Consider the following 12,318-nt stretch of genomic DNA (forward strand, 5'->3'; position numbering starts at 1 on the left):
ACCTCTCGAAGGACGCCCAAGTAAAACGCCAGAAATTCCAGAAGAACAAAATCCCAAAATACCCTGGGAGGAGCTAGAGACAAACTGTCACTCTTTCGATATCAATCAAGGTGATCGCCCTAGAGGTAACGCCCAAAGCATTTAACTTGGCACTATCTTACGGTTGCTGTCAAGCTGGGGGGCTCCTGTTCTGGATGGCCCAAGCACTGGAGCGGCCCAGTTACTCAGGCCCAATCCTCAGCCTTCTTCTGCGTCAGCCCTTAGGGCTGACGTGGACTCTCACGATCTCCAAGACTGCAGCACGTCCAAAAGATACATCAAAATGTCCCACTTTGGGACATTAACCGCTAAAGGCAGTCGCCATAAGCACTGCAAAGGAATCTGCCCCTTTGCTCGGTGCTGACATCGCCTGATGCAGTGGGTGCAGCGCTGCCATTGTGGCAGCGCCAACCGTGCCTAACACTGCCAACAGGGGAACACATCCCAAGAGGTCTGACCCCCACCTCACCAACCCACACAATTTTTCTTATAAATAGCCCTCATGGGCACAGCAGGAAGAGCATCTTTTATGTATTGTATTTATGCCCATTTACTCTTAAGTCATACCCTTACTATTTTTCTACCATTGATATCTGCTTACTTGTTCTTGGAATAATACCTTCTAGCCTGGTCATTACCTCAGCTAGAGGTACCATCCATACAACAACATTACTCTCAAAGGGTACATCGTGAGCTCACAGAACTAAACGGTACAAATATGAATTTTTCATGTTATCCTCGTAATAAAAATTGCCAGCACCCCTAGCTCAAGATGTTTTCTTCATTAGTAATTCCTCAATAAAGAAAGGGAAAAAAGATAAAATTACCGACGAATAAGTTCAAATTGAAAGTGTTATGCGAGGACAAGCATCTGCAATTGGGCTTGATGGACCATTATTTTCTATTTTGGGCCTATTTTGGGTTCTGTGTCTAATTGTCAATTCGGGCCCATAAGGTCTTAGAAAAGAAACGGTTCGTTTTGTCGGATTCGGGTTTTTTGTTCCCATTTTGGATCTCTGGTTGAACTGAACCGAATCAAGACGCCGTTACGCCGCTTCGAGTTCAGACGTTGAGGCATCATCATAGCATAGAAGCAACGGCGGCGGAAGCCACCGTTCGACGCCGGAGCCACCGATCTGTTTCTGTCGTATAATTTAAAGTGTAAGTCTTCATTTTTCTCTTTGATTTCTTCTCTCAATAGAATTGAGAAAGATGAGATGAATGAACTAATGAACACTTGCATCTGCTTTTCCCTGGAAATGAATTTTTTTTCTCCATTATCTTTGGCATTTTCATTTTCATCATTTTTTGTTTGTTTATTTGTTTAATTTTTGTTCAGTCTTTCTCTTCTATTTTTCTTTTCTTTGAAGATTTTGGTTTCATTCAATTTTAAAAGTAGTTCATGTAAGAAATTTTATTTTATTTTCATTTTAATAATGTTGAGAAACTACATTTTATATTCAATTTTTGTTAAAAATGTTTAGATTGAGTTCATATTTGTCTTAAGATCTTACTTACTCCTTAATGTTAGGAATTGCATTCTTTCACTGTTCACTTCACAAACATATACAGGCCTGGAAGTAGAATGTAAACATATTCACTGCTAATTTGAATTATAGTGCAATGTATATGCTGTTTTTCAGGTTCTGAAATGCAATTATTTTAATTATGTTTTTTTTTTATTCTATTTGAGATGATACTGTTAAACAATCATTATTTTTTTTTATAGAATATAGATACTGCTGTTGGGGATTCATGGGAAGGGTTTTTATTTTTTTAGATTTTGCTGTTGTAATCCTGCCCACAGATTTTAGGTAGATTTATATCACAATTGATTGCCAATTTCTCACAGGGCATGGAAAATTAAAGATCTGTAGGTGTGGTGTTGGGGTAGGGGACGAATGATATCAGGTTCTTGTAATTGCATCCTTGTCAATAACCTACTCTCTTTAAGCCCCATTAATTGATGATAGTTTTACTTTTATTAAATTCTTAAGGAGAATTTTTAAAAGGGAAGGTAGAAGTTGAGGTCGATGGGCTGTGTCCTATTTATGAAGTAGGTCTCTGAAGGTGTTGAATTCAATATTTAGAGAACCACTATTCACCACACACAGATTAGAAATATTTGTGCAGTGTGGTTAGTTTATGTAGATCTGTACAATGTATTCTTACTGAGTTTTTCTATATAATTATGTTCCTCCCTGTAGTGATATAAACTTGTCTTTCAGAACATAGTCATGGCAATGAACCATGCCAGGTCTGTTAGGCACATTCTTACCGCCAAAGAGGCATTTGGGGTTGCATGCCAACGAACTTTTGCCACTGGTAAAGCAAAGAAAGGATCTAAAGGAGGTGGGCCTGCTGATGCACCCAAAGCATCAAGTCTTAGCAAAGAAATCAAGTCAAGTACAGTTGTAGGTGCCAACATTCTCAAGGATGGAGTTGATCCAAAAATCCTGCCTGATACAGAATACCCTGACTGGTTGTGGCATCTGCTTGATAAACGCCCAGCACTGAGTGAATTACGTAGGAAGAATATTGAAGCACTCCCTTATGAAGATCTTAAACGCTTTGTTAAGCTGGATAACCGAGCAAGGATCAAGGAGAATAACTCTGTCAAGGCCAAGAACTGATTCAATGGTCAAAAAGAGAAATTTGGGGGGCAAATAACAGTGCAGAGTTATTTCCTTTTTTTTCAGTTTTTGTGGTTCTATGCCTTCTGGGATTCCTTTGAGTAATTGACTTAACATGTGTGCTAATCATTAAATGGAAAGAAAAAAGCCAAAGAATTGCATGATTTAGCACTTTTTATTGTTTTTACTTTCTACTACTTTTTAGTAGTCTGTTTTCCCCTGCGATGTTTAGTCGATTAAACCTGATTACCTTTGTTGATTGAACAGAACCTTATCTTTATAAGACTGATTAGACACTTATTATAATGTTCGTTAAAGGGGATTCTTATGGGGAAGAAATCCCCTTCCTCTCTAACTCAAAGGATTGGTACTACTACTACCGAATGGTAACTCTACATATCAATTTGCTTTCATTCAAGTGTCACATTTTGTAAGTAAAAAATTGGATAAACTTCCTCATTAGAATTGAATATCACCTAGTTAGGAACAACTTATTTGGAAAAAGAACAATACAGAATTTCAATTTTTATATTCCTTTTTTATAGAAATGCAATGAGATTTGTTGTGATTCGGCATTGCTCCATTACGTGGTTCTTTTTACTAGAATGGTATATTTAGTTTCAGAAACTTAAACTAGTTCCACTAGATGCAATATTGGATTAAATTTTTTATTGCTTCATGTACATGGGCCCTAGTTTTGACATTGCTATCGAACTTCGTGAGTGGAAGCCACCATCTCCTGCCTCCCGGCTAGTGAACTTAACTGATGGCTGATCAAATAATATCTCACTTTTGGATGTTCACTGAAAATGCATATGCTATTTCCCTTTTCTATATGATTGACTTGGTGGGGCCGTCTTTTCAGGATTAGTCTTAATACCGCAAAGGGTTTGGTGAACTTTTTTAATTGCTTTAACAAAGAAAGTAGTAGATATAGCTATGGACAAATGTGTATTGGTCATGGTTTAGTGGTCCCTGATTGCCTCTATCTTGTTTTTTTCCTTGGTTGTGGTGCCTGTATCTATTGATCCTATATGTTAGATGGTTACTTTTGAGCATGTATCCATTATAATGCAGCACTGTTTATAATCTGCCCATGTTCACTGAATGGGATATTGGGAAGCTGTTAGTGGTGGTTTTCGTGCTTCTTGAACCCATGTGAAGCTGTGGTTTCATGACCCCCCATTAAAGCAAGAAAGAGACTAAGGGAAGTTAAAAGGAGGAGGCAAGAAAATGATACTTGTGGAGGATGGAATTCGACATGCATCATTGTTGTTAAAAGCATGCAACCTGCCCTATATACAGCTTTTGGATGCAGTACCTATGTTAAAAGCTGCCCTTTCACATGTTCACTTTTGCTTTTGAGAGCTTTGATTCCAAGACCAATGAATATGAATGGTTGGAATCGGGTCGCTATTAAGCACCTAGCTAAGACAGCTCACCAAAATCTTTAATCGTAATCTTTGCCAGCATCATGTACTAAGCAAGGTGAACTACCAATATCTGAAGAGATTACCAACCCTCATTAAGGCCATTGTTTCTCATTATATGTTCACCAATGAAATTGTTTTTCAGCTGTGGTGATAATATTTGTTGTTTAAGGAGATAATGGTGGCTTAACTGCAAGCATGGATAATGAAATATCTGATAGTTCTTTTTTATCTGTGGCTGAATTGAATTCGAAATGCTATCTTTTCCATGACCTGTGCCATTTAACTGTGATGTTCAGTGAGACACAGGAGGAGCAGGAAAACTAGGAAAATCTGTCAGGATCAGTGAGGTTAGATATTAAACTATGAAGCTTAAGATGGTAATTGATGATGGTAATTGTAACATCCCCGTCTCGAGCCGGTTCAATTAACATACATATGATACAAACAGCGGAAGACTTAACTTACAAAAATATGAGCTAACTTTTTCTTTTTCTAACTTACTTCTTACTCGGCGTAAACGAAAACCGGACAGAGTTTCCTCTATAAATCGGACAACTGGGGATTTTCCAATCCCACTCAGAAGCATTTCCTGATAAACAGTTTATACAACATATCAATTCAGAAATCCAGATATCCAAATATAATCAAATACCCATATATGGGCGCATGCATAACATGGCTCCGTGCCACTAAATCTAACAGCATGCCATCAAAACATAAACCTATCTGAATACTACATCATCATATAACGTTCCTGAATACTCAAATGTACATGCATCAAACTGATAGACATGTACAAAACATATACAGGCCATATACAAAATAAAGGATCAATATCATGATCCATCAAATGCGAAAATACTAAAATACATCAAACACTCCAAAAAGGTAGTAGCCTACAGCCACTCAAAATCCGGTCTGTCAACTGCCTCAGCCACGTGTCGTGTCCCTGCCTAGTGAGGACTCACCGGAAATCTGGGCCCCTGAAAATGTGTCCCCAAAGAGGGGTGAGATTACAAATCTCAATAAGCTCCAGGTTTATAGAGAATTCTCCATACCCCTGGCTCACTCCTGCATGAAATTCAGATACAGAGTATACAAATACAACATATAACAGATATCATAACAGAACAGAGCATATATCCATATCATATCAGAGATGTGCGCCGTCATTCCCAAGGGAGGACCCCAAGCGGAAATCAACGCACGTGTTCCCGAGGGAGGACCCCAAAGCGGAACCAGACATATCAGAGGAGTACACCATCAGTCCCGAGGGAGGACCCCAAAGCGGACGTCCGGGTACTATACAATCAATGGCCAGAGATTGTTACAGAAATCATATTACAGAAGTCATATCAGAGCAAAACATATCATGTTATCAAATAACTCTATATGAATGCATCTATACAAAGCATCTAAATCACAGTCATACAGTCCAACCATAGTTCACTAACCATGGTGGAGCACTCAAGCAGGAAAAGACTCCTTAAACATAGAGCTTACCTCTTGAAGCTTTACCAATACGCTTACTTGTGGAACAAGTTACTTTTATCGCTTCAAGAGATTTCCGATCCTTCTCAATCCCTAGGCACACCTAGAGAATAATTTACAATGCATCAATAAAATGATGCAATACCATAATTATTTCATAAGCATACATTTTATCGCTTATTTTCCTTTCTTTGCATTTTTGCCAATCCTATGCCAATACACAAGTCTTATACTCGTTAGCATTCTTTATAACCGTTGGTCAATATCATTCATGCCATTTTATTTAATCATACCCCAAGGTATTTTTCAACCATTTTTCGAGTCATTTCACTTCTTAACTCATCAATTTTATACAATGAATTAGAACACATTTTATTTACAATAAAATGTAACAAAATATACTCCTATACCACCCTCTAGGTCGAACACTACAAGGACATAGACAAAGGTTCTTTTTCTTCACTTACACGTAACTTACACATACAAATACATGTTTTCATAAGGTTCCAACTTAATTTTTGGAGCATAAAGTCCCTCCAAAGCCCCACAAGGCCTAAACCTAAGGGCATATTTCATATAATTTTTCCCACTTTGGCATTCTCACTAATTTATCAAATTTCCACTTAATTCCTACACCTTAAACCTTCCTAATACTTAAGATAAAATTTTGCACAACAACCTACTCTTCATCTATGATGGCCGAACATGTAGAGGAAATCATAGGATTTTTTTCTAATTTTTTTACATACATACAAATGCTTATTTTCATTTTATACATCAAAATATCAATTATTCCTCATCAATACATATTTTAACACATCATGCTTTTCCACCCAAGGCATATACACAATTTTATAACTTAAATAATCAAAACAACATCATGGAAATAGAGGTTTGTTACCTCAAATCAACTACCCAAAGCCTAGAAGACCTACACCAAGAGAATCTCCATCAAAAACTTCATTTTGCCCTCTTGATGAATAGTACACGAATTTGGGGAAGGAAATATCTCCTCACACAACCAATGATAGCTCAAATAAATGGGTGGGATGGACTCATTGGGTGGTTTCCCATCGATTTCAAGTAGTGGGACTTGTGATTTGGTTAACTTTGGAGTGAGAATCAAAGAAATGAAGAACCAAACCCTACCCCCCCTTTTCACCAAGTGCAGCTCGGCTTCTTTGAGGAAGAGAGGAGAGAGAGCTGATTTTGAATAGTGCTCATTTGAGTCACTTAAGCTTTTAAGCACATGTGGCCCTTTTACCCGGTTGTTTTTCTATCGCGTATTTTTACTTAATTGACCCGGAACTTAACTTAAAGCTACAGATATATTTTTATTTTTCTAAAGTCATTTAAATTAATTTTTATTTCCTAAGTAACAATATTCATAATTCACAGTATGGTTTTTGCACCGTTTTTGACGAAATGCACTGTGCATCACTAATTGTACTTCCTTTACTTACGAAACTTAAAACTTATAAACTTATCATTTTCTTGGGCCTATATTGACTTGCTTGGCATATATTGGACTTTCTTATTCTTATTTCATCAATTATTTATTTCTGGACTCTACCGGTTGCTTAAACAGCAGTACAAAATACCCGGTAGAAACACTATTCACGAGATTTTCACGGAAAGTGCCAGACTATACAATTTTTCGTTCTGAACTCATATTTGTCATCAGAATTTTCAAATTATGTTCCTAAAATTATTTTGCTCATTTTAAGCTCTACCGGTTAATTCACAAAACTGTAAATTCTCCGGCAGAACGCACTGTTCATAACATAGTCATGATTACAGTCAAAATACTCGAAATCGCTCACTGAATCTAATTATGGCATTTAAATCCTTAAATTAAATCTCTAACTAAGATTTACCAGTTAGGGTCATTATATTCACCCCACCTTTTAAGGATTTTGCCCACAAAATCAAATATCAAATATACATATACCTGACATCAAACTCAGGATATCGCTGGAGAATTTCATTCTCCCGCTCCCAAGTGGCGTCCTCAGGAGTCAATCCTTCCCATTGTACCTTGATCATGGGAATAGTCCTGTTTCTCAACACTTTTTCATCACGTGCTAGAACCTTAAACGGTCCCACAACAAACTTCAAGTCTTTTCTTACTTCGATATTGTCCGGCTGTACAATGTGGGATTCATCCGGCACGTATTTTCGAAGTTGACTGATGTGAAAAACACTATGCAAATTTGACAGATGTGGAGGTAAGGCAAGCTGATAAGCCACAGGTCCGACCCTTTTCATAATCTGGTAGGGCCCAATGAACCTAGGACTCAACTTCCTCACTCCTAGAGCACGCCCAACACCCGTAGTCGGAGACAAACGGATAAATACATGATCCCCTTCTGAAAATTCAAGGGGTCTATGCTTTGCATCATAATAACTCTTTTGGCGACTCTGTGCTTTCTTCAATCGATCCTTAATCATCATAATTTGATCGGTAGTCTCTTGGACCATATCAGGCCCAAATAACTGCCTCTCTCCAATTTCTGACCAACAAGTAGGCGCCCTGCACCTACGGCCATACAAAGCTTCATACGGAGCCATGCCCAAACTGGCATGATAACTATTATTGTAGGAAAATTCCACTAGAGGAAGATATTTATCCCATGCATTTCCCTGCTCTAAGGCACAAGCCCTCAACATGTCCTCCAGGGTCTGAATAGTCCTCTCAGTCTGACCATCAGTCTGGGGATGATAAGCCGTGCTCAGCCTCAACTGTGTACCGAAGGCCTGTTGCACTGCATCCCAGAGTCTAGAAGTAAATTTAGGGTCCCGATCACTAATGATACTTTCAGGAACACCATGAAGTTTCACAATCTCTCTTACATATATCCGAGCCAACTGCTCTGTGGAGAAACTCGTTTTAACTGGTATGAAATGTGCAGACTTTGTCAATCTGTCAACAACTACCCAGATGGAATCAAAACCAGCCTGAGTTCTCGGTAATGCTACTACAAAATCCATAGAAATACTGACCCATTTCCATTCCGGAATATCCAAGGGCTGCAGTAATCCAGAAGGTCTCTGATGCTCAATCTTAACTTTCTGACATGTCAAACACTTACTCACAAATAGAGCAATGTCTTTCTTCATTCCCGACCACCAGAAATTCCGTTTCAAGTCTTGGTACATCTTGGTAGCACCAGGATGGATAGTGTACTTACCCATGTGACCCTCAGTTAATACCTCATCTACCATCTGACCTTTTGGAACAATGATCCGATCCTTGTAAAACTTAAGACCGAACCTATCAGTGGACACAAAGTCCTGCTCTTTCATAGACTGAATCTCTTCATCAAGCAATTGAGCCTCTTTAATCCGCTCAACTAATGAATTCAGGACTACCGTAGTAGTCAATAAATGCGGACTATCTTCTGTATTCACAGGAATGTGGAGATCCCTGAATTTCTCAATCAAGTTATACTCGGAAATCATCAAATTGGCCATACCAAGCGTCTTTCTGCTTAAAGCATCAGCTACTACATTGGCTTTACCAGGGTGATATTGCAATTCAAAATCATAATCCTTCAGAAATTCCACCCATCGGCGTTGCCTCATGTTTAGCTCCTTCTGATCAAACAGATACTTTAGACTTTTGTGGTCACTGTAGACAATAAAATCGGCCCCGTATAGAAAGTGTCGCCAAATTTTCAATGCGAACACTACGGCTGCCAACTCAAGATCATGTGTCGGATAATTCTCCTCATGCGGTTTCAACTGCCGAGAAGCATAAGCGACCACCTGACGGAACTGCATTAACACACAGCCTAACCCAAACTTAGAAGCATCACAATACACCACAAACTTACTTGTAGGATCCGGCAATATTAATACCGGAGCTGTAGTCAACTTCCTTTTTAACTCTTGAAAGCTCACTTCACATTCTTGGGTCCACACAAATGGGTTCCCTTTACGGGTTAACCGTGTCAACGGTAAAACCATCCGTGAGAATCCCTCAATAAAACGCCTATAATATCCAGCCAAACCAAGAAAACTCCTGATCTCTGTAACATTTTTAGGACGTTCCCATTCTACCACTGCTTCAATCTTGCTCGGGTCCACTGCCACTCCTTCAGATGAGATGACATGGCCCAGAAATTGTATCTCAGAAAGCCAGAATTCACATTTTGATGGTTTAGCATACAACTGATGCTCTCTCAGAATCTGCAAAACAACCTTTAGATGCTCAGAATGCTCTTCTTTACTCTTTGAATATATCAGTATGTCATCTATAAAGACCACCACAAACTGATCCAGATAGGCTTTAAAGATCCGATTCATATAACCCATGAAAACGGCTGGTGCATTTGTAAGCCCAAAAGGAATAACCAGATACTCATAGTGCCCATAACGGGACCTGAAAGCTGTCTTCGGAACGTCATCCGGCTTTACCCGGATTTGATGATACCCGGACCGGAGATCAATCTTAGAAAATACAGTCGCACCCCGCAACTGATCCAACAAATCATCTATCCGCGGCAAAGGATACTTATTCTTAACAGTAACCTTGTTCAACTGCCGGTAGTCTGTACATAATCTCATAGACCCATCCTTCTTCTTAACAAAGATCACCGGTGCTCCCCACGGAGACACACTCGGTCTGATAAAATTCTTACTGGACAAGTCTTCAATCTGCTTCTTCAATTCAGATAATTCTAGAGGTGACATCCGGTATGGGGCAAGGGAGATAGGTCCCACACCAGGCAATAAGTCAATTGCAAATTCAATTTCCCTCTCTGGAGGAAAGTGCGGAATTTCATCCGGAAAGACATCCTCAAACTCAGAGACAATCGGAATAACAGAAATTGGCTCCTTGTTGACGCCAACCAGACCTCCCAATAAAACATACCCGGAATCTCCTTCCTTCAAGGCCTTTACCACCTGAAGTACAGACAAATAAGGAGACTCCATTTCTTCATCATGAGATGAGACATAAATGGTTTTACTGCAGCAGTCAATCTTCACACAGTACTTGGACAACCAATCCATCCCCAGAATTAAATTCACAGAAGCAAGGTGCAAGACAATAAAGTCGGCAGAATATTCCCTGCCTTCATACTTGAATTTCACATTTTCACAAACATAGTCTTCATTAAAAACTCTTCCCACAGCCGTAACAATACGCATAGGAGTTTTCATTTTTATCACATGCAGACCAAATGCTTCAGCTACATAATCAGCAATAAAAGAATGCGTGGCACTAGAATCAAACAAAACACTAAGCATTTCATCATGAATAGAAATCATACCTCGCACCAAACTAGCGGACCTCTCAGCCTCTTGCTGAGTCACTGCATATACTCGGGCAACTGGAGGTGGGAGAGGTAGAGATGGTTCCTCAACCACAATAGGAGCCGGAGTGGCCTGAATAGTAGAAACCTGTCCCCCATTAAAGGGGCAGTCCCTAATAAAATGCCCAGGTTGGCCACATTTGTAACACAATCTTTGCTCTTTTCTGCAAACCCCAGCATGAACTTTACCACATGTAGCACATAGAGAAGCAGGCTTAATATTTCCAGGCTTAGAATTTCCCGCCTTTTTGAACTTACCATCAGACTGTCTAACCTGCAACCCTTTTCCTTTAGAATTCCCAGAGGTGTTTTTAGGACCAGAATTAGGAGCAGATTGGTCCTTATGCTTCCTTCTGTAATATTCTTGAATATTTTTACACTTTTTAACAAGTGCAGCAAAAGTATCAAATGAGTCACCTGCAAGTTTTTCAGAGATGTTATCATGTAATCCTCTATGAAATTTAAAAATCAAGTCATCTTCTGTAGGTGGAGCTCTCTGGAAATGAGAGTATTTGGCCAGCTTATTGAACTTATTCAAGTATTCATCAATAGACATCTGACCCTGCTTTAGTTCTTCAAATTCACCCTTCTTCCTTATCCGGGCTTCAGCCGGAAAGTATTTCAGCAAGAATTGCCTTTCAAATAAAGGCCAGGTAATAGCATAACCCTGACATTCCAAGGGCAGACGGGTATTTCTCCACCAATCAGCTGCATCATTCTGCAACATATAAGAAGCATACAACAATTTCTGCTGATCATCACATTCCATGACAGTAAAAATGCGATCCAATTCTTCTAACCACTGAATTGCAGCAATAGGATCAATGCCTCCTTTATAATTTGGTGGTGCATGTTTTCGGAAGGCATTTAGCATTCTTTCTCTTTGCTCTCTATTAGTGGGTGGCTGTGCCACACCACCCCTGTGACTAGATTCTTCATTCACATCATTATTTCCTTCACCCTCCACAACAATGGGATTATGAGGAGGAGGAACAGGCTGTTGTGGTTGTGGCTCAGGCTGTGGCTGTTGCAAAGGTTGTGGCTGTGGACCTTGCCCACCCGCCCTCACCTCAACCAAGAGTAATCTCATCATTTCAATATTCGCCATTCTGCTTGCTGCCATCATTTCTTGATTGGCCAACCTATTAGCCTCTAACAGATCTTGATTTGCTTTCATCATCACTTCTAGCTCTCGCTGCCTAGCTGCAGCCATATTTTGTTGCATCTCAGTTAAGGCCATTATCATTGGATCTGGCTGTGAAGTATTTCCCCGCGGGTTAAGTCGGGGTCTTGCCAAATCTGCCAATATTGGATCGGTCGGGTCAATAGGAGGATCAGAAGTCCTTCTTGGGCGAACCATAATTCTGCATATTTCACACAAAGGAATGAGTTAGCTACGCTCAC

General features: G+C 39.5%; 1 protein-coding gene across 1 annotated transcript; it reads left to right on the forward strand.

Annotated features, from left to right (window-relative positions):
- The first annotated feature begins 1,051 nt into the window (after positions 1-1,051).
- On the forward strand, positions 1,052-2,701 carry LOC133285746 (large ribosomal subunit protein mL54-like). Its single transcript, XM_061483029.1, has 2 exons — positions 1,052-1,200; positions 2,268-2,701. Exon 2 carries the CDS (start codon positions 2,277-2,279, stop codon positions 2,670-2,672), a length of 396 nt encoding a protein of 131 aa, XP_061339013.1. The 5' UTR covers positions 1,052-1,200; positions 2,268-2,276; the 3' UTR covers positions 2,673-2,701.
- Positions 2,702-12,318: the final 9,617 nt, after the last annotated feature.

This window comes from Gastrolobium bilobum, unplaced genomic scaffold, assembly GCF_033153095.1.
Source record: "Gastrolobium bilobum isolate Gb01-03AN ecotype WA unplaced genomic scaffold, APGP_CSIRO_Gbil_v1 utg308939, whole genome shotgun sequence".
In the NCBI taxonomy this organism is placed as follows: domain Eukaryota; kingdom Viridiplantae; phylum Streptophyta; class Magnoliopsida; order Fabales; family Fabaceae; genus Gastrolobium; species Gastrolobium bilobum.